Here is a 26,648-nt window from a genome sequence, read left to right as displayed (position 1 = left end):
AGATATGCCTGCCTCTATCCCTGGAGTAGTGGGATAAAAGCTTGTCCCATCAAGCCAGGCTTATTTATTGCTTCTTTGTAAATGTATGTATATGGGAGGACCTGTTGAGGCCAGAAGAAGGCATCAGATTTCCTTGAATTGCTCATACAGGATGCTGGGAACCGAGGTCCTTTTCAACAGCTGAGGGTGCTGTTAAACTCTGAGACGTCTTTCAAACTCAAGAAAGTCCCTAAGAGATCCATTGGTTTATTACTCCCTTTCAGGGCTAGAAAGATGGCTTGAGAGGTTGAGAGCACAGTAGCTCACAGCCATCTGTAACTCTAGTACTAGGACATGTGACGTTGCTGACTTCTAGGCACACGCAGAAAGACACATACATGCAAAACATTCACATATATAAAATGATATAAATAATCTTTTAAAAAAATTTTTTCTATTTATTAATTTTTACATACATTGGTATATTATTGTCTATATGTCTGATTGTGTGTGTGTGAAGTTGTCAGATCTCCTGGAACTGGAGCTACAGACAGGTGGGAGCCGCCATGTGGGTGCTGGGAACTGAATCTGGGTCCTTTGGAAGAGCAGCCAGTGCTCTTAATCACTGAACCACCTCTCCAGCCCCCTATAAATAATCTTTTTAAAAAAGTCAGCCAGCACAGTGGTGCACACCTTAGTTCCTGCACTCGTGAGGCAGAGGCAGGTGGATCTCCGTGAGTTCAAGGCCAGCCTGGTCTAAAAAGGAGGGAAGGATAGCCAGGGCTACACAGAGAAACCCTGTCTGGGAAAAAAGAAGTCATGAGGCTAGAACAGTGGCTCAGGTTAAGAGCACGAGCGGGTCTTCCTGAGGACCCCAGGTTGACTCCTAGCACTCACATGGCGGCTCCCAAGCTTCTGTTTCTTCAGTTGTAGGGTATCCAACACCCTGTTCTGACCTCCCTGGGCACCAGGCACTCTGCTGGTATACAGCTGGGCATGCTAGCAAAGCACCAGTAAACATAAAATAAAATGTGATTTTTTAAATTTTGAAATGAAAATCCTAACTTTGATTTTACCAAAGAAGGCTCAAGAGCTAGATGCTAGGGTGAAAACCTGTTAGCTCAAAGGGGCAGAGAAAGCACCCAACTAACCTTCCTACTCAGCTTACCTCTTAGAGGAAAAAGCCCAAAAAGTTGACTAGCTCAGCTGACAGCCCAGTAGGGAAAAAAAAACAAGGAAAGAAAGAAAAGAAAGGAAGGAAGAAAGAAACCCAGGGCCAAAGGCTTGCTAGCTCAAGGCTCAAAAATCCTTTTTATCCATTATGTCTTAAATGCCTTTCAACTTAAAGTTCCTCCTACTCTTTAATCCTTGTCAGCTGTTTTTTTTTTTTTCTCCGCCTTCTGACGTAGGGTTAACTTTATTAAATCCTGTGTACAGAGTGTTCTTGGATATAAGATGTGTGCTAGGGTAGGCTAAACCACACCATAATTACTGATTAAGGGTGTGTGTTAGGACTGAGCCAGGCCAAACAAGAAACATTAAAAAAAAAAAAAAAGCAATCTATTATGTATATAGTACTCTGCCTGCATGTGTGCCTGTATACCAGAAGAGGGCACCAGATCTCATTATAGATGCTTGTGAGCCTCCATGTGGTTTCTGGAAATTGAACTAATGACGTTTGGAAGAAAACACAGTGCTCTTAACCTCTGAGACATCTCTTCAGCCACCCTAAAATTTTTTTTCTAATGAAGCAGAGTCTTGCTATATAATAAACATTTTTCAGTTCACAGTCTCAGGGTTCACAATAGGATCAGATAGTCTGCAGCATTCCACTTCACAGACCACATGCTGTGTCATTAAAAAGAGCACAGAGCTGAGGCTTCAGTGCAGGGATCACAGGCTCCACAGGCCAAGAGTCTCAATACGCTGTTGTACGTTAGCTCACACTTCCTGGATGGTGATACTCTTTCCCACCTTTCTGATGTCCATTCAGACATATATTGCAGTAGTCCAGTGATTCTGAAGTCCATAGTTTATGAGGCAGTAGCTATTTTAGGCACACACTTTTAATCCCAGTACTCAGATGCCTTGAGTTGCTACTTAAAACTGAATGCTGGATGTTCTCTTGTTCATGTGTTCTCAACAACCAGTCATTAGTCTAAATGGCTTTGAGTGCATTCTCTAGATGCATTTAGTAGTCTTTGGCCTAGCCATATTTTAACCTTAATTTTTTATAGTAGTTTTCCAACAGTGATGTAAAGTGACAGCAGCATAGATAATGTACACTGTGGGTAATTGAGGTTTCCCATGATGTAGCCCCAGTTTTGTCAAAATGTCAGTTAAGGCAAAGGGTCAAGATTTTGAGGCCAGCATAGCTTACATACTTGAAACTTGGGGCTTTTTGTTTTTGTTTTTTTGTTTTTGTGAGACAAGCTCAAGTACTTTAGACAAGCTTCAGCCAGGCGGTGGTGGCACACGCCTTTAATCCCAGCACTCCGGAGACAGGCAGCCGGATCGCTTTGAGTTCAAGGCCAGCCTGGTCTCCAAAGCAAGTCCAGGACAGCCAAGGCTACACAGAGAAACCCAGTCTCGAAACATACACACACACACACACACACACACACACACACACACACACACAACAAAACCAAAACACAAAACTTCAGACAAGCTTCAAACTCACTATGTTAGAGGATGACCTTCAGTTTTGTAGCTTCCTGTTTCCCAAGCTCTCAGCTTAGAGGTCTGGCTAAAATTTTTTGCGAATATGCCTCATAATTACTCTTACATTGTGAGATTCCCATGCTCATTTTTTATGATGGTTTTGAAATAATTTTAAGAAATTGAGGAATGCTCCAGGTTTGGGTTTTATTGCTGAGAAGAGACACCATGACCAAGGAATCTCTTTTTTAATTTTTTTTGGTTTTTTCGAGACAGGGTTCCTTGTGTAGCCTTGGCTGCCCTGGACTCTCTTTGTAGACCAGGCTGGCCTCGAACTCACAGTGATCCTCCTGCTGTGGTAACTCTTACAAAGGCAAACATTTAACTGGGGCTGGCTTACAGTTTCAGAGATTCAGTCCATTGTCATGGTGGGAAGCATGACATTGAGCAGGCAGTCTTGGTGCAAGAGGAGCCAAGAATTCTACATTTCCCCCATTAATTTATTTATACAGTCACTTTACAGCCTGATCCTAGCCCCCGCCCTCCTCGTAGTCCCACCCTCACACACCCTTCATTCCTTCCTTCCCTTCTCAGAGGGGTGGAGCACCCTCATGGGTACCAACCCACCTGGCACATCAAGGACTAAGTGCATCCTTTCCCACTGAGGCCATACAAGGCAGCCCAGCTATGGGAGAGGGATCCAAAGGCAGGCAGCAGAGTCAGACAGCCACCGCTCCAGTTGTTAGGGGACCCATATGAAGAACAAGCTACACATCTGCTCCATGTGTGTAAGGGGCCTAGGTCCAGCCCATGCACGCTCTTTGATTGGTGGCTCAATCTCTGTGTCCCCCATGGGCCCAGGTTAGTTGACTTTGTAGATCTTGTGGTGTCCTTGACCCTCTGGTGCCCTCAATCTTTGCTCCAACTCTTCTACAAGACTCCTGGAGCTGCACCTATTGGTTGATTGTAGGTTTCTGCATCTGTTACCATCAGCTGCTGGATGAAGCCTCTCAGAAGATAGCTATGCTAAGTTCCTAGCCTTGCAGAGTATTATTAATAGTGTCAGGAATTGTCTCTTTCTGTCAGGTGGATCTCACATTGGGCCAGTCATTGGTTAGCCATTCCTCAAACTCTGTTCTATCTTTATCCCTATATTTGTAGCAGGACAAATTTTGGGTTGAAGGTTTTATTGGTGGGTTCGTGTCCTCCCTCCACTGGAAGTCCCACCTGGCTATAGGGGATGGCAACTTCAGATTCCATATCGCTGCTGCTGGGAGTCTCAGCTAGGGTCAGCCCCATTCTGCATCTTGATCCACAGGCAGCAGCAGGGTCCCATTCCCCACTGGGGGTAGCTTGAGTACTAGGAGACCTCAGAGCCTACCCCATAGCGACATACTTCCTTCAGTAAGGTCACACCTCCCATGGGCCAAGCATTCAAACACATGAGTCCATAGGGGCCAAACCTCTTCAAACCACCACAGTGATAAAGACATTTATTACATTTTGAATGCTAACATAGTCCTCAACAAGTTTGGTTTTTGGAGAATATCTTGATTTGTGGTTAATGATAGTTGATAAAGTCTATACAGATATTCCCAAGTCTTAAAAATTCAGAAATTTGAAACACTTGAGGTACCAAGCATTTTGGATAAAGAGTATTCAGTCCTTACTTGTATATGTAGAAAGAATTTTTTCTGTTGTTAATATTATCCCTTTGCTTGACTAAAATTTATTTTAAAAATGAATGCTTTTATAGTTATTAGAGAATTTGCATCTAGAGTCTAATACTTTGCTTCTGTTTGCTTTAGTTACTTGCTTCTTTGCTTTGCAGGGGACATTTACTGAGGAGAAGTCAAAAGCTTCCCACCATGTTTATCCTTATCCTTCCGCACAAGAGGACGGTAAGTTAGCTGTTGGCTGTGACCTCTTCAGTGCATACATCGTACTGAAATGGCTAAATAAATACGCCTTCACCCAAATATAGTCCTCTTTGTTGTTGTTTTTTGTGTTTTTGGTTTTTCAAGACAGGGTTTCTCTGTGTAGCCTTGGCTGCCCTCGACTCACTTTGTACACCAGGCTGGCCTCAAACCTGCCTGCCTCTGCCTCCCAAGTGCTGGGATTAAATGTGTGTATCACCAGGGCTGGCATCAGAGTCCTCTGTTTTGTCTAATGTATCAGTTGCCTGCCATGAGTTGGTCTGAGAGTAGATCACTTGATTCCTTTAGAAAGTGAGACTTAAGCTGGGCGGTGGTGGCGCACGCCTTTAGTCCCAGCACTTGGGAGGCAGAGACAGGCGGATCGCTGTGAGTTCGAGGCCAGCCAAGGCTACACAGAGAAACCCTGTCTCGAAAAACCAAAAAAAAAAAAAAAAGTGAGACTTAACTTGTGTTGTTCAGTGTTTCAACCAGTTAGATTTTTTTTTCTTTTAATGTAGCAATTATTATCTGGTGATTTTAGTATCCATTATTTATTAACTCTGTTGATGTTTGCTGTGAATTGCTACAAATACAGGGATATCTGAGGCAGGTGCTTATTTATTGACTGTCATAGAGTCCCGTAAGAAGCTACTAGTTGAATAGACTAGTTTTATGTGACTCATGCTGGCCTTGAACTTTCTGTATAGCCACAAATACATTAAACTTGAGACTTTCATGCTTTCGGCTCCTGAATGCTGAGAACATGTTGTGTTGTATGGGCCTAGGCCCATTACCCACTGAGCTACATCACCAGCTATTGTCCCTCATCCCTAGTTTCTTAAAATATCTGTGTTTAAATTTGCTGTGTTATGTCTATATATGTGGGAACCCTTGTGTCACAGTGTTGTGTTTTTGTTGTTGTTATTGTTGTTTTTGAGACAGAGTTTCACTGTGTAGCCTTGGCTGTCTTGGACTCCCTTTGTAGGCCAGGCTGGCCTCGAACTCATGCCTGCCTCTGCGTCCCCAGTGCTGGGACTAAAGTCCGGCACCACCATGCCCAGCCAGCACTGAGTTTGTTGATCTTCTGCTTCCTTTTTTTTTTTTTTTTTTATTTATAGTTCATTTAATTAATTAATTAATTTCATTTATTTTTTGAGATAGGGGCTACTATTGGCAGTCCTAGAACTAACTCTGTAGACAAGGCTGGCCTCCAACTGAGATCCACCTGCCTCTGTTTTGAAGTGCTGGGATTAAAGGTGTTTGTCACCACCACCCAGCCCTTAAGATTTATTTGTAACTGTTCATGTGAATACAGGTCCTTTCAGAGGTAAGAAGAAGGCGTTAGGTTCCCAAGAGCTGGCATTACATGGGGTGTGAGCTGCCTGGTGTGAATGCTGGGAACTGAAGTATTGTGTTGTTCCTTTCTCCCACTTTAGCCCCTTCACATTATTTTTGTTTTTTGTTTTTGTTTTCCAAGACAGGCTTTCTCTGTGTAGTCACAGCTGTCGTAGACTCACTTTTTACACCAGGCTGTCCTTGAACTCACAGCGATCCGCCTGCCTCTGCCTTCCGAGTGCTGTGATTAAAGGCGTGCCCCACCCCACCCTTCACATTTTTCAATCAGATTTTCTTCATGAACTTACAGCTCCTCATTTAGTTGGCAAGACTAGCTAACTAGTGAGCTTCAGAGTGGAGACACACACACACACACTACCATGCTCACTTTAAAATTATTACTTTTAAGGTTAGATTTATTTATTTACTTACTATGTATGAATGTTTTGCCTGCATGCACATATGTGTGCGTTGTGCAAGCCCGTTGTCTTCCTTTGAACTGGGTTTATGGATGGTGTGAGCCATCTTATGGGTGCTGGGAATTGAGCCTGGGTTATTTGCAAATTCAGCACGTGCTCTCACTGCTGAGCCAGCTCTGTAGCCTCCCAGCTCGTTAACTGCATGTTGTCATCTGAACTTGGTCCTCAAGATTTGGTGGTCATCACTTTACTGACAGGCTATCACCCCAGCTCCAGAATGTAACTTTAATCAAACAAGTGACTTTCAGTTTCGAAACTTAAAATTTGGAATACTTAACCTGCTCTTACACAAAAGAAGGCTTTAGTTCCCAGCACCTACAAGTATACCATCAGGGCATGCTGACACCTCTTGGCTCCTGGACATATGTGGTATACATATGTGATATAGGTGACACAGACACATAAAATTACATGTTTTACAAATCAAATGAATTCTATTCATATTTTGACTTATTTATTTTCTTCTTTCAGAGGAATGGCTGAGGCCAGTGATGAGGAGGGACAAGCAGATGCTGGTGCACTGGGGCTTCTACCCAGATAGGTAATTCTAACCTGTCATTCCAACTGCTTATGCTGCTCTTGGTAAACAGTGTATGCCTCCAGCACGTGAGGGTGAGGTCCGTTACCATTCCCATCTCTCTCTTTGTTTGTTTTTACAGACGGGGTCTCTCTGTGTAGCCTTGGCTGCCCTGGACTCACTTTGTAGACCAGGCTGGCCTTGAACTCACTGCGATCTAGCTGCCTCTGCCTCCGGAGTGCTGGGATTATATATGCCTATAATGTTTCTGTTCTTTTTCATTTTAAACAGATTCTCACTGTGTAGTCCAGGCTCTCCTGCTGCTTACTAGGCCTGCCTGGCTTCAAGCTTACAGCTCTATCTGCTACTGTCCCCCAGTGCTGGAATTAAAAACATGCACCGCTAGGCCTGTTTCCTTCATTCTCTTTCTTTTAGTGTTCTGTCTCTCCGTTTTGAGGGGTGGATGAGGGATTTAGTTCAAGTCTTTACACATGCTAAGGAGTAAGTGCTTCACCACTGAGCCAGTTTCATTGTTTTACTTACTAACATTTAAAGCCAGGTGTGGTGGCCACAGGCCTGTAATCCCAGCACTCAGGAGGCAGGCAGGTGGATCTCTGTGAGTTTGAAGCCAGCCTAGTCTACAAAGCAAGTCCAGGACTGCCAGTGCTATACAGAGAAACCCTGTCTCAAAACAACAACAAAAAGAACAACAAAAAAACCCCAAAACAAACAAACAAAACCATTTAAGTACATATATGTTTATGAAATGCCTTTTAAAAAAATATTTATTTACCTGCAGGCCAGAAGAGGGCATCATATTACATTATAGATGGTTGTGAGTCACCATGTGGGTGCTGGGAATTGAACTCAGGACCTCTGGAAGAGCAGACAGTGCTGAGCCATCTCTCCAGCCCCCCAGGTTGATATTCTAACACAAGTGTATAATATGTGCTGATAAAATTTCTTTTCCATCATGTTGTGGTTGGGGTCCTTAGGCTCTTCTCCTCACCTAGGCAGTTCTACATGCTCTGGTAGAAAGATTCATGTCATCCAGGTGTGGTGATGCATGGTTTTTAACAAGATCTCAATAGCTCAATTTTATCAATAAAGATTCGAGCCAGATGCTGCCCAGTCAGAATTATCTTTTCAAAAAGTAAGCACAACATTCTATAACTCCAGATTTTCCAATGACTCTGAACTAAAGCTCATGAGAGCAGTGTGTATTCTTGACCACTGAGCCCCCCCTTTCTATTTTTAAAAATAATATGACACAAACTAAGGCCATCCGAAATAAGGGAGCTTCAGTTGACAAAATGCTTCAGGATTGGCCTGTAAATAAGGTGGCAATAAGTTTTGTTGAGGCTCAATCAAAATGTTTCAAAGCACAAACTCACTTTCTGATAGCTACAATAAAATTAAGCTTTTTTAAAAAAGTGGTGGCACATACCTTTAATTCCAGCACTCAGGAGGCAGAGGCAGGCGGAGCTCTTGAGTTCAAGGCCAGTTTGAGTACTCTTTCTAATTAGTAGATCTTGCCTCTAATTTGGTTTGTTTGTTCATTTGTTTTTTAATTTGCTTTATAGCTATGATACTTGGATCCACAGTAATGATGTTGATGCTGAAATTGAAGATCCCCCCATTCCTGAAAAGCCATGGAAGGTAATGGTTTTGTAAAAAAAAAAAAAAAAAGTTTGAGTACAGCCATGACTACATAGAGAAATCCCATCTTGACCAAAACAAAACCAAAATCTTGATTTGAAAAACAGTATCTTAAATAATAAACAAAAGTTTTTTTTTTTTTAAAAGAAAGAAAAACAGTATCTTGAGGCAGGCAGATCGCTGTGAGTTCAAGGCCAGCCTGGTCTACAGAGCAGTCCAGGACAGCCACGGCTACACAGAGAGACCCTGTCTCGAAAAACCAAAAACAAACAAACAAACCAGTATCTAAAAATGCATAGGAACTAGAATTAGTTTCCAGAATGTACGTTCTGCTCTTTCCGGCACTTTCAGTATTTTGTGCCTGCTATGCTTGGCACCCCCCCCCCCCCAAGGTTATTGTCTTTGTTGTCAACATCAGTTTCCCCCTGCAGATGCCTTTCACCACCCTCGGCAGAGGCCTTTAGGTGTGAGGTGGGGGGCTCACTGCACCCTCACCTAGGTTCTGGCTGCTCTTTTTGTGTTTCCTGAATTTCTGTATGTAACGCTGGCCTACTTGCACATGACCTTAGGAACTGTAGATACAGACTGGACAATTAATAGAGGGGCAACTTTATTTTTACAGCTATGTTGTACTCATGTTGGGAGGAGACCTTTTGGTGATACAGTTTTTTTTTGGGGGGGGGGGTCACCCATGCTCTACGTAGGCCCAATAAACTCTTTGGTTCCCCACGTTGGAGTTTGGTGGAATCATAATTTGTTGTTGATGTCCTACTGAGAGAGGCAGACATTTGTCTCCCCAGGGAAAGGTCCTGAAACAGAAGCTCATCCTGTCTTCTATTGGCTGCCGTATCCAGCTTATTTCCAGTGTTCTAGGAAGCCTTTATTGTTGTGATTTCTCGTTTGTGGCTCTTAGTTCACGGCAATGAAGCACTTCGTGCCTGCCCTCTCTCCATCTGTACCTTTAGGTATGACTAAGAAGAGGACATTTTCTAGAGCCAAGTCATAATTGTGCCCGTTTGATGTGGTTTTAGGTTCATGTAAAATGGATTTTGGACACTGATGTTTTCAATGAATGGATGAATGAAGAAGATTATGAAGTGGATGAGAACAGGAAGCCAGTGAGTTTTCGTCAGCGAATTTCAACAAAGAATGAAGAGGTATTTTACTTGGCACTGTTTCTTGACCACTGGTGGCCTTTGCTTTCATGGTCTTACTGTTTTCTTTTTGGTTTTTTGAGACAAGTTTTCTCTGTGTAACCTTGGAGGTCCTAGACTCACTCCCTTTGTAGACCAGGCTGGCCTCGAACTCACAGCGATCCGCCTGCCTCTGTCTCCCAAGTGCTGGGATTAAAGGCGTGTGCCACCACCGCCTGGCTGTTTTCTTTCTTTAAAAACTGCCACATACTCAGCAAAAAGCGTCACCTAGAATGTACTTCTACAATTTACTGAGTGACGCGATACTTACCAGGAAGCAGGACTGGGCATCCTAGTGAGTCATTAAAATGGAAACGGGTCAGGTCAGGTGGTAATTCTACAGCTTATTTTGTTCAATACATACAAGTTTTATGTTTTTAAATTTACATGGGTGTTATGTGTATGTGTGAATGCATGGTGTCTGGATGCAGAAGAGGATGTGCTGTCCTCTGCAACTGCAGCTTTGAAGCCATTTTGTGTGCCGAAATCAAACCTCTAGCAGCCAGTGTTCTTCACTGCTGTGCCAACTCACTAGCCCTGCTCTTTTAAAAAATAATAATAATTTATTTACCTTCATTTTATGTACATTGGTGTTTTGCCTGAATGTATGTCTGTGTGAGGATGTCAGATCTTGGAGTTGCAGACAGTTGTGAGCTGCCATGTATCTGCTGGGAACCAAACCCAGGGCCTCTGAAAAAGCAGTTAGTGCTCTTCACTGCTATACTATCTCTCTAACCCCTAACTTTTGTTTTTAAATTATTTTTTGTTTTATGTGCATTGGTGTTTTGCCTTTATGTGTGTCTGTGTGCAGGTGCTGGGTCCCCCAAAACTGGAGATACAAACAGATGTCAGCTGCCATGTGGGTACTGACCTATGTTTTAATTTTTAAATGCATTTAAAAATTTATAACCAAGTAATAGTAACTTTCACATTTTTTATATCTGTCTGTCTGCCTATCTATTTGTTGTTTTTGTTTTGTTTTGTTTTGAGACAGGGTTTCTCTGTGTGTCTTTGAATGTCCTGGACTCACTCTGTAGACCAGGCTGGCCTCGAGCTCAGAGAGCCACCTGCCTCTGCTTCCCAGAATCCTGGGAATATAGACATGCACAGTGGTGCACCTGTGCCAGGCAGCAACTTTCACATTTTAAAATAATGTCACATGATAGCTTAACTTATCTAACAGTTTTCCTTAGGAAAACCACAGTCTTTATTTAATATATTTTTATAACTTCAGTGCAAACACGATACCACAAAATACTGGCAATAAGTACTGCTGTGCTTTCTGAGAATAGGAAATTCAGCAAGTAACACTTCTTCTTCTTCTTCTTCTTCTTCTTCTTCTTCTTCTTCTTCTTCTTCTTCTTCTTCTTCTTCTTCCTCTTCCTCTTCCTCTTCCTCTTCCTCTTCTTCCTCCTCCTCCTCCTCTTCCTCCTCTTCTTCTTCTTCTTCTTATGCCTAAGTCCTTATTTATATGAAAACAGTACAGTGAAACCTATGACTTCATATGTGAACCTAAAACAATTTTGATTAAATGAACTTCAGGGAGCTGGAGAGAGGGCTCAGAGGTTAAGAGTATTGGTCGTTCTTCCAAAGGTCCTGAGTTCAACTCCCAGCAACCACATGGTGGCTCTAGGAGATCTGCTGTCCTCTTCTGGTGTGCAAGTTTACATGGATCAGAACATTGTGTACATAATAAATGCATCTTTAAAAATACTTTCTGGCGACAGGTGTGATAGTACACGCCTTTAATCCCAGCACGTGGGAAGCTGAGGCAGGTGGATTAGTGTGAGTTCAAAGCCAGCTTCTTCTACATGGAAAGTCCAGATCTCTCGAAAAACCAAACCAACCACCCCCCCCCCAAAAAAAACCCCACATAACTGTCTGTGTATAACCTGTATAAGCTTTTTTTTTTTTTTTTAATGAACTTCAGGTTTCTGGCTATTCACTCATGATTCCACAAAAAGCACAATTTGTGCCAGGAATGGTGGTGTGTGTCTTGATTCCCAGCACTGAGGAGGGACAGACAGGCAGATAGTTCTTTGTGGGTTGGAGGCCAGATGGGTCTGCATAGCAATTTCAAGCTAGCCATAGTTACATAGTCAGACCTTGTCTCTAGAAAGAAAACCTCACAACTTGTGGTCTATGTGTCACTAATGTAAGACTTGGGCAGGCCGTGGTGGCCGACGCCTTTAATCCCAGCACTTGGGAGGCAGAGGCAGACGGATCGCTGTGAGTTCAAGGCCAGCCTAGTCTACAAAGCAAGTCTAGGACAACCAAGGCTAACACAGAGAGACCCTGTCTCCAAAAACAAAACAACAACAACAACAACAAAACCCCACCAAGTTAAAGGTAGTATGTAGCAAAGAGGTTGCTGAGAAGCCCCAGTTTGGAGAGTTTGGAGAGCAGCTGAGTTGAGATACGAATTTGCTATAAAACAAAGTGTTGTCTTTTAAAGTTGGAAGGTCATCAAGGGCAGACATGTGGCCAGGGAGACCCTGTCTTTTTTTTTTTAAAAAAAAAAAAAAGGAAGACTCGGTGCCCAGAAGAGAGCCTTTTGTAACTGTTAAGGGTTTGTGCCAGTCCAGTAAACAAGCCTGTGATTCTAAGATTGTTTTCATTTGTGACAGGTAGATTTGCTTTGTTTTTTAATTTCCTTTCTGTTTTATTTTATTGTCTTACAAGTCTGCCATGTAGTCTATAACTTAGTATGTAGCTCTTGTTGACTGAATTGACTGAATTGGCAATCCCAACCTCAGCCTTCCTAGTGCTGGGATTATAAATGCTTGGCTTGCTCTTTTTTGTTTTATATTTTCTTTGGTATTCATATTTATGAATATATGTATGTGTATATGATAAACCACTAACTGAAAATGGAGAGATTTCATGTTTTCATACTTGTGAGCTTAGTACCAACACATCTTTGTCACATATGTATTATAAGATTTTATTTATTTTAAATTTTTAAATATTTGGGTTTTGTTATTTCAAGATAGTGTTTCTCTAGGTAGCCCTTGGCTGTCCTGGAACTCACTCTATAGACCAGGCTGGGCTCGAACTCAGAGATTCTCTTGGCTCTGCCTCCTAAGTGCCAGGATTAAAGGCATGCACCACCACTTCTGTCTATGAGACTTATTTTATAAATGACACTTTTGACAGGATAATTTGACCTCAGTTTTTTAGTTCAGTAGCGTGTATTAGTAGTTACTGAAATGCTTTCCTGTCTGAGAGCACGAAGGTTGAGCAATAATGGTTTTTGTTTTTCGGGTTTGACTATATCTTGTAGCCTTTTCCCCCTTTCAGTTTTTCTTTTCTTTTTTAAAATTTTAATTATTTGTTATGTATACAATGTTGTATCGGTATGTACACCTACATGCCAGAAGAGGGCGCCAGATCTCATTATAGATGGTTATGAGCCACCATGTGGTTGTTGGGAATTGAACTCAGGGGCTTTGGAAAAGCAGCTGGTGCTCTAAACCTCTGGGCCCTCTCTCCGGGCCTCTTTCGCTTTTTTGAGACAGACTTTCTCCATGTAGCCGTAAGACTCGCTCTGTAGACAAGGTTGGCCTCAAACTCACAGCGATCTGCCTACCTCTGCCTCTGGAGTGCTGGGATTACCGGATTGAGCCACCACACCTAGCTCTATTGTCATATATTTTAAGTATAAGTGGAATTATCGTTAGCACTTCAGTTTCAGTGAGTCACCTGAGATACTCAGTTTCAACCTTCCTTATGCTTTGGACCTTTAATTCAGTTCATTTTGTGGTGACCCACACAGTAAAATTATTTTGTTGCTACTTCATAACTCTAGTTTTGCTACTGTTATGAATTGTAATATAAATTTATCTGTATTTCTACAGGTCTTAGGCAACTCCTGTGAAAGGGTCATTAGTCCCCCAAAGGGGTTACAGCTCAGATGTTGAGACTGCTGGCCTTAGAGGTCAGGAGTATTTCCTCATTGCTGGTATCTGGTGCTTCATGTTGTGGCTTCATGTGCTGTGACTTAGGAGATTTGGTGCTGTGTGGAAAGTCACTGTGGACATGGGTTTGTAGAAACTGAGGAATTGACTAAATTTGCCTGATACTTATTTTCATTTACTTCTTCCTAGCCAGTCAGAAGTCCAGAGAGGAGAGATAGAAAAGCATCAGCCAGTGCTCGCAAGAGGAAGCATTCCCCTTCTCCTCCTCCTCCCACACCCACAGAATCCCGGAAGAAGAGCGGGAAGAAAGGGTAAGATGTGTTCCATGACCAGAAGTCAGCGTGAGAGTCGCCAGACATGGCACATGCCTGTAATCTCAGCACTTGGGAGGCACAGGTGGGGGGATTTCTGTGAGCCTGGTTTACAAAGTGAGTCCAGGACAGCCAGGGCTACACAGAGAAACCCTGTCTTGAAAATGGGGATGGGGTGGGGGAACTCAGTGAGAAAATTTGAAGGGCCTTCCTAGGTTTTATATTCATGTTGGATAGTTTGCCAAACAACAGTCATCCCTTTGACTTTGGCGTCTTTTTTGGGGGGGGGCAGCTTGTCTTTTTAACTTTTTTTTTTTGTCCCCCCCCCCCCCCCCCCCCCCCCCCCGAGACAAGGTTTCTCTGTGTAGCCTTGGCCATCCTGGACTCACTTTATAGATCAGGCTGGCCTCGAACTCACAGCGATCCGCCTGCCTCTGCCTCCCAAGTGCTGGGATTAAAGGCGTGCGCCACCACGCCTGGCTTTAACTTGTTTTTATTATTAAATTAAAAATTGTTACACCAGGCTTGGTGATGCGCGCCTTTAATCCCAGCTCTTGGGAGGCAGAGGCAGGTGGGTCTCTGTGTGTTTGATGGCCAGCCTGGTCTACAGAGTGAGACCAGGACAGCCAGGGCTACACAGAGAAAGCCTGTCTCAGACCTCCTCCCCCCAAAATTGTTCCTTTTTGTTTGGGTGTGGAGGTGCTAAGACAGCTATGGGGGACTCTTCTCACTTTCTACCATGAGGTTGGGTCTCAGAGTGAACTGGTTGTCGGCCAGGTACCGTTACCGAAGGAGCTGTCTTGCCAGTTTGATTAGATAATATTGACAGGAGTTTTATGTATACAGGGGCACCTTGAGGACAGTCTTTGTCATTGTTGTGTACACATTGGAGCTTTAGAAATCATGCCCTGAGCCCTGCATGCTGGCATATGCCTGTTATCTTGGCACGTGAGAGGCAATGGTGAGAGTACAGCTAAAGGTTGAGACTAGGCTATTTACAAAGCATGTTTCCTCAGAGCGCAACCTGAGACAGCGGAATTACTGCCTCTTGGATTTGACCACCTCCCGTTTCTGATTAAATTGATACAAGAGTTAGAACCTGTAATTGTTGAGCTGTTGGATGTTCTCACAAAACTAACAGCATGCCTAACAGTCTTGTCTGAGTGATATTGTAGATTTCTAATTGAATATACTGGTAATATAGTACTTTATACAGTACAGGAAGTATATACTAAAGTACAGCTAATATTTGCTAATTCAGTTATTATTAATAGGTATTTGATACTTTCAGACTTGTCTGCTTTAACACACATGTTTTGTTTGTGTGTCTTTTTGTTTTTCTTTAAAAATTTTTAAAATCATTTATTTATTATGCACACGGTACTCTGCCTGCATGTGTGCCTGCACACTAGAAGAGGCACCAGATCTCACTATAGATGATTGTGAGCCACCATGTAGTTGCTGAGAATTGAACTCAGGCCCTCTGAAAGTGCAGACAGTGCTCTGAACTGCGGAGCCATCTCTCCAGACCTGGTTTCGTTTTTCTGGACTGGTTTCTCATGCAGACCTGGCTGTCCTGGAGCTGTGTAGATCAGACTCCCCTCAAACTGTGCCTCTTCCTCCTGAGTGCTAAAAGGCAGTGTGCCACTACCGCGTAGCCCATCCTGCTTTGTTATGTTTGTTTTATTTTGAGGCAGGGTCTCTATATAGTCCTGTCTGTTCTGGGCCTCACTATGTAAATAGGCTGGCCATACTCACAATCTGCCTCTGCATGGCACAAGCTAGAGTCATTTGAAAAGAAGAAACCTCAATTAACAAAATGCCTCTAGCTGAGTATGGTAGCACATGCCTGTAATCCCAGTAGCCCTCAGGGAGGGACAGAGGGAGGGAGAGAGGGGGAGCCCCTAACAGCTAGCCCTATAAGAAGCCTGTGGTGTACTTCCTTGTTTTATGATTGATGTGCCAGGGCTTAACTCACTATGTGGCACCACCCATTGACTGGTGGTGGTCCTGGGTGGGATAAGAAAGTTGGTTGAGCAAGCTAGTAAGCAGCTCTCTTCCGTGCTCCTTTCTTTTCCTGTCATGTATTTTCTTGGTATTTGTTTTGTTTTTTCCAGACACAGTTTTTCTGTGTAGCCTTTCCTGTCCTGGATTTCACTCTGTAGACCAGGCTGGCTTCGAACTCACATAGATCCACCTACCTTTGCCTCCAGAGTGCTGGCATTAAAGATGTGCTCCATTACTGTGTGGGTTTTTCTTGGTACTTTGTTAATTTGTATGTGTATGTGTTGGTTGAGATGTTCTTCTCATGTTTCTTAGGCTGGCTGTGAGGGAGCTCAAAATATAGACTCCTGCTCAGCATCCTAAGTGCTTCAGTTACAGTAACATGCCACTACACCCTGATGTGTAATGCTTTTTTGTTTGTATCACATATGAATTAGGTAGTGATTCTGTCCTTTGTATAATTCCTCAATATAGGGAAATTCTTCCATTCTTTATTTTAATTCTCCAGTGTATTTTTAGTTTTCCTAATGATATTTTCTCAGAGAAAGAGCCATGGCAGTTTTCATAAGGAATATGAGGACTTTTTAGTTTTTAATACTCCAATGTTACCTCAAGAAATACAGCTGTCTGTGTCTTCCAAACTTATCCAGTTAGTTTATCATGTATAGGCCGAGAGTGCTGCGCTGCCCTAGCAGGTGTTCTTTTATTGTACTAATTCATACTCAGCGTAGGCAGAGTGCAATGACCGTGCTGGTGCTGACACTAATCACTTAGAGTTTGGGGCTCATTTGGTGTTACTTGAATTAGGTATCTAATTTATGTGATTATTTCTTGTTTTTAAAAGTGTTTTCTTTTGTAATTACAAATATTAATTTAGATCATCCATTCTGCTAAAAGTTCTATAATTTCCCTTTTCTGCCTTGTATGTATTAGACAAGCTAGCCTTTATGGCAAGCGTAGAAGTCAGAAAGAAGAAGATGAGCAAGAAGATCTTACCAAGGACATGGAAGACCCAACACCTGTACCAAATATTGAGGAAGTGGTCCTCCCTAAGAATGGTTAGTGCTCTTCTGCATGAAACTAAGTGTTGATTGCCATTTCTCCGTAAGATGCGTAATGTCATGCTCTGGGTTTACAGTTCTTTTGTTTGTTTGCTTGTTTTAGGTTTTTGTCATAGCATGTCTATATAGCCCTGCATGTTCTAGAAATCACATGTAGACCCAGGCTACCCTGGAACTCAGAGATCTGTCTGCATCTGTCTCCACCTCCTAAATGCTAGGATTAAAGGCTTGTGCTACCCTGCCTGTACCATGTAATTTTTTAAAAGATTTATTTATTATTTATACAGTATATAAAGAGGGCACCAGATCTTATTATAGATGGTTGTGAGTCATCATGTGGTTACTGGGAATTGAACTCAGGTCCTTTGGAAGAACAGGCAGTGCTCTTACCCTCTGAGCCATCTCTCCAGCCCTGCGTACCACATAATTCTTCACTTTCAAATGTGAATAGATTTTCTCCTAAAAGTTTTAAAAAGTTCTCAGTTTCTCATTTTATTTATTGGTCATTTTTGTTGTTTGTGTATCTTTTTTTTTTTTTAAAGATTTATTCATTTATTATTTATACAGTATTCTGCCCCCGTGTGTGCCTACATGTCAGAAGAGGGCACCAAATCTCATTATAGATGGTTATAAGCCACCATGTGGTTGCTGGGAATTGAACTCAGGACCTTTGAAAGGACGAACAGTGAGTGCTCTTAACCTCTGAGCCATCTCTCCAGCCCTCTTTGTGTTTTTTTTTAATTGAAAAAACATACCATTCAAATGGGCACATACATTTAAAACTGTCCTCTGTGTAGTGGTGTCAACCAATAGATAATTCAAGCCTTTAGGAGGCTTAAGCAGGAGGACCATGAGTTTGAGGTAAACCAGGTCTACATTGCTGTTTTTGAAAACTAAAGAAATAAAAATAAAATACACAGTTGAAAATAATAGTTCAGTGGAGGAGTGATTGATTACCTTGTGCAAATGATGCTCACATGTTCAGTTTCAGTATCATCTCTCCCTTTTTTTTTTTTTTTAAGAGAAAGCCAGTAGTGTGAAAAAACAGATATTTCTAATGTCTAATGCACAAAAATTTTGGGGAAAGACAGGCATTCCACCATATGTTGACAATATAGCTTTTCCACATTTGTAAAATAGGAATATATTGCTAATTGAGTGATTAGTTATACAACGTGCCTGGTAGTTTTGCGTCCTGACCTTTTTACATAAAGGTGAGTATTGGACAACCCTGGGCTTGTAATGATAAGCATGTGTGTTTTGATCATGTTGTATCATGTTGTTGTCTTTAGTTTTATTTATTTCATGTTAATGGTGGTTTTGTCTGCATGTATGTACCACACATGCCATGGGGGCCCAGTTTCACCAGTCCCCTTGCCCTGCCTGCTTAGCCACCTCTAGCTCCTTGCAGTATAATCTTAAAGTCAGTGTCGCTATCTGTCCTCTAACACATGATTCTACTGGTTTCCCCTTTTAGTAAACCCAAAGAAAGATAGCGAAAACACACCCGTTAAAGGAGGCACCGTGGCAGATCTAGGTAAGGAAGCCATAACATGATTTCTCTTTCAACTGTGTCAACGCCTTATTTATTTCAGATTGTTACTTTCCTTTCATTTGCTTTGTTTACTGCTCTTCAAGATTAACCGGCTGCCTTCTGTTCTGTCATCTTTTATTTTCCTACCATGACCTGCACCTGACAGTGCATGTCGTTTCTCACAAACTCATATAAACTTGGCAATAGCTTACTTTCACTTGAAAATAGTTATCATCTGAGTTTTAGAGAAATCATTCTAATGAAAATAATGAACTTTTGTTGGGTTGTGCAGATGATTGCATTACTAGAGGAATATTCATAATACTCATTCATGGTGAGTTTGAGGGCAGCTTCGAACTACATGTTGAGTTCTTGCCCATCCTGGGCTAAAGGACCTTAGCTCCCCCAACGCCATCCTCTTTGAGCAAAATGTAAAGTTATTAGTTTTTGTGCATACTACGTGAGTGCAGGTACAAATGCTGTAGTTCATGTGTGCAGGCAGAGGGCCACAAATTGGGATTCTACCATCCTTACACAGTAGAATTCCAGGAATTGATCTTGAATGTGACAGCCACCTCTCCAGCCTCTTTCAACACTTTTTTAACATTTTCATTTCATTCACTCGTGTTATATTTTTTTGGCTTATGCCACAGTGGTGCATATTTCTGCATGGTTCTATTTTAATGTCTGTTGACAGCACATTATCAAAGATAAATAGATTGCCTTAAAAGTATTTCTACTTTATTTTGATGTTATCAGATTTGTTTTTGTTTTTCGAGACAAGGTTTCTCTGTGTAGCCTTGGCTGTCCTGGACTCACTTTGTAGACCAGGCTGGCCTTGAACTCACAGCGATCCGCTTGCCTCTGCCTCCCGAGTGCCTTGGATTAAAGGCATGCACCACCACGCCCGGCTTTATTATCAGATCTTAACTGTTATTTATACCTTACATATATTTATTTTTCTCTTTCATTACTGATAATTACTGACTGAAGTTCCAGAAAAAGAACTGCTAGTTTATAAGTAAACTTTTATTTCTCCTTGTTGCATGGGCAGTGTGGAGGATTATAAAAGTGACTCTTCTCTTCACTGTGAATTTTTGCTAAACAAGGATGGTAATTTGTTATTTATAACTTGGGTGGGTTTTTGTTTTTGTGGTTTTTATTTGTTTTTGTTTTGCTTCTGCTTTTTTTTTTTTTTTTTTGGAGACAGGGTTTCTCTGTGTAGCCTTTCCTGTCCTGGACTCACTTTGTAGACCAGGCTGTTCTCGAACTCACAGAGATCCACCTTCGTCTGCTCCTGAGTGCTGAGATTAAAGGCCTGTGCCACCATGCCTGTCTCATCTTGTTGGTTTTTACCTATGTGTTACTAATCACTTGTTAGAAATAATGTATAGTTGATGGCAGGCTGTCAGCTTAGAACAAGGGCCATACTTTTCTCTCGTCTTTTTTCTTGTTTTACTTTTCATAACATACTTACTAATGCCAGCATCTGGTAACTTGTTGTAGATCAGTGGTGTCCATTTTGTACTGCCTTAATATCATGTATGTAGTAGTCACACACTTCACTGTTAAACCCTCTTAGCTCTGTTTTACTAATAATATGATTTGATGAGAATAATTTTTTCTCATTTTAAATGGAGAGTAGAGTGTTTCAGTAGGCTCTTTCTAGGTATTCTAATACTAAATGATGTAGCTCATGTTGGGATCTGTCTTGTGTTCATCATCATTGATTCACGTTGTCACTGTGCACTGTTGTTAAAGTGTCTATTATGTATGGGACATGCTTCAGAGACTTGCGTGATGTGTGTATTTGCATTTTGTTTTATGTTTACTAATTTGTTGTATGACATCAACTCTCCCCCCACCCCACCCCCAGCCCCCACTCCCCGCAACCCCCGGATTTCTCTCTTTGGTCTTGGCTGTCCTGGACCTAGCTCTCTGGACCAGGTTAACCTGGCAACCAGAGATCCTCCTGCTTCTGTCTCCTAAGTGATGGCATTAAAGGCATGTGCCTCTTTCTTGTTGTTTGGTTTTTGTGATAGGGTCTCAACTCACGGTTGGCCTTGAGTGATTAAGACTTCATTTTGTAGACTAGAGTTGTACTCACAAGAGATTGGCCAGCTTCTGCCTTTTAACTGCTGTGGTTAGAGCCATGAGCTGCCATGCCTGGCTATATCAGATAGTTCTGTGGGATTTTCTTTAACCTTTTATTGTTTATACATTTTTATGATTTCATTTCTGATTGCACCACTGTTCATGTTCTGCAGTCTAGGTTGTCCTTGGACTCAGAGATCTGCCTGCCTCTGACTTCCAAGTGCTGCGATTAAAGACGTGCGCCATCACTTCCTGGCTTAGTTTAAAATCATTTTAAAAATTAAGTTCTTGGGGGCTGGAGAGATGGCTCAGTGGCTAAGTGGTTCCAAAGGACCCGGGTTCAATTCCCAGCACCCACATGGCACTTAACAACTGTCTGTAACGCCGACATCTTACACCAATGCACATAAGTTAAAATTAAATAAAATATTTTAAAAAAATTTAAGTTCTTGGGCTGGAGAGATAACTCAGAGGTTAAGAGCACTGGCTGCTCTTCCAGAGGTCCTGAGTTCAGTTTCCAGCGACCACATGCTGACTCACAACCATCTATGATATCTGGTGTCTTCTGGTGTGCAGGTGTACAAGCAGGCAGAAGACTGTATATATAATAAATAAATAAATCTTTTTTAAAAAGTTTTAAGTTCTTGTTTTTTGTTGATGAATATTTTGAATGCATGTATTGATATGAACCATGTGTGTGCAGTGCCCATAGAGCTTAGAAAAGGGCATGTCAGCCACCATCTGAGTGCTGGCAACTGAATCTAGGTCTTCTTTGTTTCCCTAATTGCATTATATATAGTTTTTTCTTGTTCTTTTCTAATCAGCACACAGGCCTTAGAGTTCATGTGCTTTTTTTTTTAAGTTGAAATCTTACTGTGTAGCCCAGACTGGCTTCCAATGTGGGGTCTTCCCGCCTCCTCTGTACTGCTGAGCTTGGATACCTTTGCTGCTATGCCTCATTTAGTCACTAATACATTTACTCTATTTTTTCCCTGGAATCCACAAAACCATTTTTGCTTTACTCATTCTTACGAGACTAGTTTTTCATTCAACTCTCTTACCAAGATCTCATTACCAAATGATCTCTATTGTGATTAAGATAACTGGTAGAAATTAATAACCCACTCTTCATTTGTTTAGAAGTTGGTATGACCTTCCATCTCCATGTGTTTGTGTAAAATGATCACTTTGTTGTTGTGAATTTGTTTTAGCAATCATCTATTTTATTTTTCTCTTTCTAGTATCAGTTTTGCAGAATGTACAGATTTTGTATAAATCAGATCATACTGAACTTGTTTTGATTTTGCAGATGAGCAAGACGAAGAAGCAGTTACAGCAGGAGGAAAGGTAAAAGTTCGTTTAGGCCTGTGTGAGCCAAGTGTCTTTTAGTCACAGTCACTGGGCAGAGACAGAGTTTAGATGGGTGTCAAGCTGGCTTGTGTCTGAGGATGTCCTTGAACTATTGATCCTCTAGCCCATTCCCCCTGGCCACTGCTTTTCTCGTGCCAGATTCATGTGATAATGGGGATTATAACCAAGTGGCTTGTATACGTATTGGCTAAGCATAGTCCATACCTGGTCCATAGTCCAGTCCTTTTTCTGACAGGGGCTCAATTTTTTGTTCAGGTGGCCTGATACTTGCATTTTAAGTAACTGTGCTGTCTTGGTCTCTTTAGTAGTTGAAACCATGTACATACACTACTATACCTAGCTTGCCTTTTTTTTTCAGAGTGTCAAACTATTGTCCAGTTAGCATTGGCCTTGAACCTCAGGGCCATCTTTCTTTCAGGATACTAAGATTGCAGTCATTAGCTACCACATCCAATTAATTTTCTTTTTTGTACTCTCTGAGAATAGTTCTATTTCTGTTGGTTGTTGTTTTGTTCTGGGGACAGGGTCTTTCTGTGTAGCCCTGGCTGTCCTGGACTCGCTTTGTAGACTAGGCTGCCCTCGAACTCATAGTGATCTACCTGTCTGTTTCCTGAGTACTGCTACCACCCAGCTTGTTCTATTTTTGGTTTTTTTGAGACAGGGTTTCTCTGTGTAGCCTTGGCTGTCCTGGACTCGCTTTGTAGACCAGGCTGGCTTCGAACTCACAGCAATCCACCTGCCTTTGCCTCCCGAGTGCTGGGATTAAAGGCGTGTGCCACCATGCCCGGTTTTGTTCTATTTCTTAATCAAAAATTTTATTGAGAAGAACCTTAGCCTTTCTCAAGGATTACCATCATAGGTTATAATTTCCAGTTCTATGCTTCCTATTTGCAAAGTGGTAATGATAGTTGACTGCATTGTTGTTGGTGTGCCTGTCAACTCAGATTAGTAGTGTACCATACTTTGCCCTGACTTTTTTTTCACCTTTCTGTTGGTAGAGGTGTAATATAGATTACAGGTAAGGTAAATTGCTTATCATGCTTTAACCTTTGTCAACTTTTAATTTTATTTTTGTGAAGATTTACTTTTATATTTTCTAGCATTTAAATACCAGGCAATGCTCTCTGCGTTTATATCAGATTTCATTCTCTTATTTATTTATTCATTTTATTAGGTTTTTGGAGACTGGTTTCTCTGTGACAGACAACCCTGGCTGTCGTGGAACTCTGTAGATCAAGCTAACCTTAAACTCAGAGATCCACCTGTCTCTGCTTTCTGATTGCTGGGGTTAAGGGTGTGAGACACCACTGCCTTAAAAATTTAATCCTTTTAAAATTGGTCATAACATACTTGTTTGTTTGTGCATGCATGTGAGCACACATGCTGTAGCTTACATAATGGAGGCAGAGGGCAACTTGTTACTGTTGCTCCTGGGGATTGAACTCAGGCTACCAGACTTAGATACAAGCCAAGCCCCCTTACTCACTGAGCCTTCTCACCAACCCATACAATTTATCCTAAGAAATACAGAGATATGTACCGGCAACAGATCTTCATGTTAAGTAGTATGGCTTAGGAAGTTTTTGTCAAATTAAGGTTAAGAATTAGAGTCTATGAAAGAATGTAGACTAAAAATAATTCTAGTAGAAAAACACTTCATAGCTGAGATGGCTTAGTTCGTGAAGTCCCTGCTTCTTAGGCAATAATACCTGATTTCAGATCCCTGCCACCTACAGCAGATCCTAGTGAGGAAGCAGCAGTGGGAACCTGCAGTCTGGTTCTGGGGGATGGAGGAGCGGAGACGTTTGAATCCACAGACCTAATTGCCCGTCCAGCACAGAAGCTTAAAGATAAGCGAGACAGTAGAGACAGAGGCAGGTGGATCGCTGTAAGTTTGAGGCTAGCCTGGTCTACAAAGTGAGTCCAGGACAGCTAAGGCCGCACAGAGATGCCCTGTCTCCCAAAAAAAAAAAAAAAAGCATAAAGGAAAAATAAAATGTTATCAGTTCACCATGTTTACCTTTAGAAGTAAGAAATGTTTATGCTTGAGAATTGCTTTCTTAGTCCCTCAAACTGGATCCACTATCTTCTTTTGTTTGACCTACTATGTATGTGACTTGACTCTTGTGAACTTCATTTTTGTTATGTATAGGAAGATGAAGATCCTAGCAAAGGTGACCCGAGTCGGTCAGTTGACGCAGGTGAAGACAATGTGACAGAACAGACTAATCACATCATCATTCCCAGCTACGCATCCTGGTTTGATTATAATTGGTGAGTGGGCTTTCTCCCTCTGAAGCATGCGATTGAGGGGTGGGAGTACTTCCAGTCAGGCCTGTCGCTCTGCCTGCTTCCCCATCTCACTGATAAAAGAAAATGCACAGTTTTTTTAAACGTGATCTTCTCCTCCTCCTCCTCTTCGTCCTCGTCCTCTTCCTTTTTTTTTTTTTTTAAGACAGAGTTTCTCTGTGTAGCCTTGGCTGTCCTGGACTCTGTAGACTAGCCTGGCCTCAACTCAAAATGAGCTTCACAGTGAGCCACCTACCTTTGCCTCCTGAGTGCTGGGATTAAAGGTGTGCGCCACCACACCCAGCTATGAGCATGTTCTTCTTCCTGACTGTGTTGTTATTTGTGTGTATTTCCTCTTTTCACTATGCAGTAGTTCTCAACCTGTCTGTCATGACACCTTTGAGGGTCACATATCAGGTATCAAGGGTATCAGGCATCTATATTATGATTCATAACAGTAGCAAGATTCCAGTTATGAAGTAGAAATGAAATAACTTTATGGCTGAGCACCCTATAATATGACATACTGATTTTTAGGAATGTGAGCAGCTTTTAAATTCTGTTGGTTGACTTTTATTACTGTGTTGCTCTATTTACTACTCTGATTTTTGCTATTCAGTTTCCAAAAAAGTCTTCATTTTGTGCCTTTTTATTGTCTTAATGTCATAAAAACTAATAATAAAATTTATAATTTTTATTGTCCACATAGACTTTGTTGTTTTGAGACTGGGTCTCTTGAGTTATACCTTATGCTAATATCAGACTTTTGTCAATCTCAACTGTCTCAATTGTTGGTGTTACAGACTTGAACTGTTTCCAGCAGAAGTTTTTCAGTTAAGAGAATAGGAAACTACAGTATATATTATCAGTAGAAAACACAAATCTTTTAAACTGTACTCTTCCCCCCCCATCTCCCTTTTCTTCTTCCTCTTCCCCCGCCTCTCTTTTGATTTTTTGAGACAGTGTTTCCTCTGTCTAGCCTTGGCTATCCTGGACTCACTTTGTAGACCAGGCTGGCCTCGAACTCACAGCGATCTGCCTGCCTCTGCCTCCTAGAGTGCTGGGATTAAAGGCCTGCTGTTTTCTCTTATATGTAAAGGAGCTGTTTAGTGAAACTAATTTTAGCAAGAAGTACTCAGTTTGGGGGCTTATTAGTTTTCCTTTGAAAAGTGAGTGATGCATAGCTCATACTTTAAGATGTAATTTTTTTTTTCAGTAAGCAATTTCAATCTGCCTATCTCTTTTCTTTCAGTATTCATGTGATTGAACGGCGTGCTCTTCCTGAGTTTTTTAATGGAAAAAACAAATCCAAGACTCCAGAAATGTGAGCCCAGTGTTTTGTGTTAATAGTATGGACTCGCTGCTTTAGTTTTATGTAAATGAGTGTTTACCTGTATGAGTATGTGTTCCATGTGTCTACAGTGCCAATGAAGGCCCGAAGAGGGCATTGGTTCTATTGAAACTCGGGTTATGCTGGTCCTATAGACGGCAGTGAAGCAGGCTGAAGCTTGTTCTGTGAGCTGGTCAGGCAGAGCAGAGATGGGTGTCGTGGGTTCTATTGGCTGTGGGGAGACTGGGCCAAGTTTCAGAGGCCAGCTGAGGAAGGCTTTGTCCTGAGATCCGGTCATGCAGAAGGCCTCCTCTGCATGGTGGGAACTTTCTGCTCCCAGCTTGTGGGAGTACAGAGCAGCCAGCACTTAGCTAAAATGAAACAAACACCTTGAATCTGAGTCTCTTCCAGCAGGGGAAGGGAGGCATGGACTTTAAAAAAAAGGCCGGATAGCTGAGGCTCTTGGTCAGCATAAAAACAGCTGAGAGTTGAAGAGCCAGGTTTCAATTCACTAAACTAATGTTCTAACCAACAAAGACAGGGAGCTAGGGTGAAGGAGAGACCAGAGAGTGTGCCCCCCCCCCCCCCAAGACCCCTGGGTTTTAAGCCATGGGCATATAAATTGTAGGAGGCATACCCAGGACACCTCCTGGGGCTTGCCTCTGGATTGATCCAGGGCAGCTTTGGTACTTGTTTCTTCAAAGAGCCGGTTTTTGATAACATTTTGGCCTGAAGTCTGTGCAGTTTGTTTTGAAATGTGTCTCTGCAAGGAGCTAGCCTTTGACACTTTTTTTGTCTAGGGTCTTGTGGATTGCCCCCAGAAGGGAGGAGACACTCTCCTGTTTCCAAGCTTTGAGCTTACCTGGAGGGTTGTCTCACCTCCACCTACAAATGGAGGCCTACAGAGCTACAGGTTATGAGCCAAACCTGAGTTATCTGCTAGACCAGCAACAAATGCTTTTAACGACTGAGCCTTCTCCCCACTATTCCTGATTCTT

At 42.0% G+C, this 26,648-nt stretch overlaps 1 protein-coding gene across 2 annotated transcripts in view; it reads left to right on the top strand.

Annotated features, from left to right (window-relative positions):
- SMARCC1 (SWI/SNF related BAF chromatin remodeling complex subunit C1) overlaps window positions 1-26,648 on the top strand; it is a 105,959-nt gene that overhangs the window by 12,648 nt on the left and 66,663 nt on the right. For both annotated transcript variants that reach the window (XM_084751880.1, XM_084751881.1), the window contains exons 6-15: window positions 4,472-4,541; window positions 6,842-6,911; window positions 8,471-8,546; window positions 9,578-9,703; window positions 13,846-13,967; window positions 16,905-17,029; window positions 18,510-18,569; window positions 21,970-22,007; window positions 24,184-24,305; window positions 25,573-25,644. In XM_084751880.1, the coding sequence (XP_084608006.1) occupies window positions 4,472-4,541; window positions 6,842-6,911; window positions 8,471-8,546; window positions 9,578-9,703; window positions 13,846-13,967; window positions 16,905-17,029; window positions 18,510-18,569; window positions 21,970-22,007; window positions 24,184-24,305; window positions 25,573-25,644 (881 nt within the window). The remainder of the gene's footprint in view (window positions 1-4,471; window positions 4,542-6,841; window positions 6,912-8,470; window positions 8,547-9,577; window positions 9,704-13,845; window positions 13,968-16,904; window positions 17,030-18,509; window positions 18,570-21,969; window positions 22,008-24,183; window positions 24,306-25,572; window positions 25,645-26,648) is intronic.

The sequence above is a fragment of the Acomys minous genome (genome assembly GCF_964271855.1).
Source record: "Acomys minous genome assembly, chromosome: 13".
NCBI classification, from domain to species: domain Eukaryota; kingdom Metazoa; phylum Chordata; class Mammalia; order Rodentia; family Muridae; genus Acomys; species Acomys minous.
Note: the sequence above shows the minus strand (reverse complement) of the source record. Positions and strands in the feature narration are given on the sequence as shown.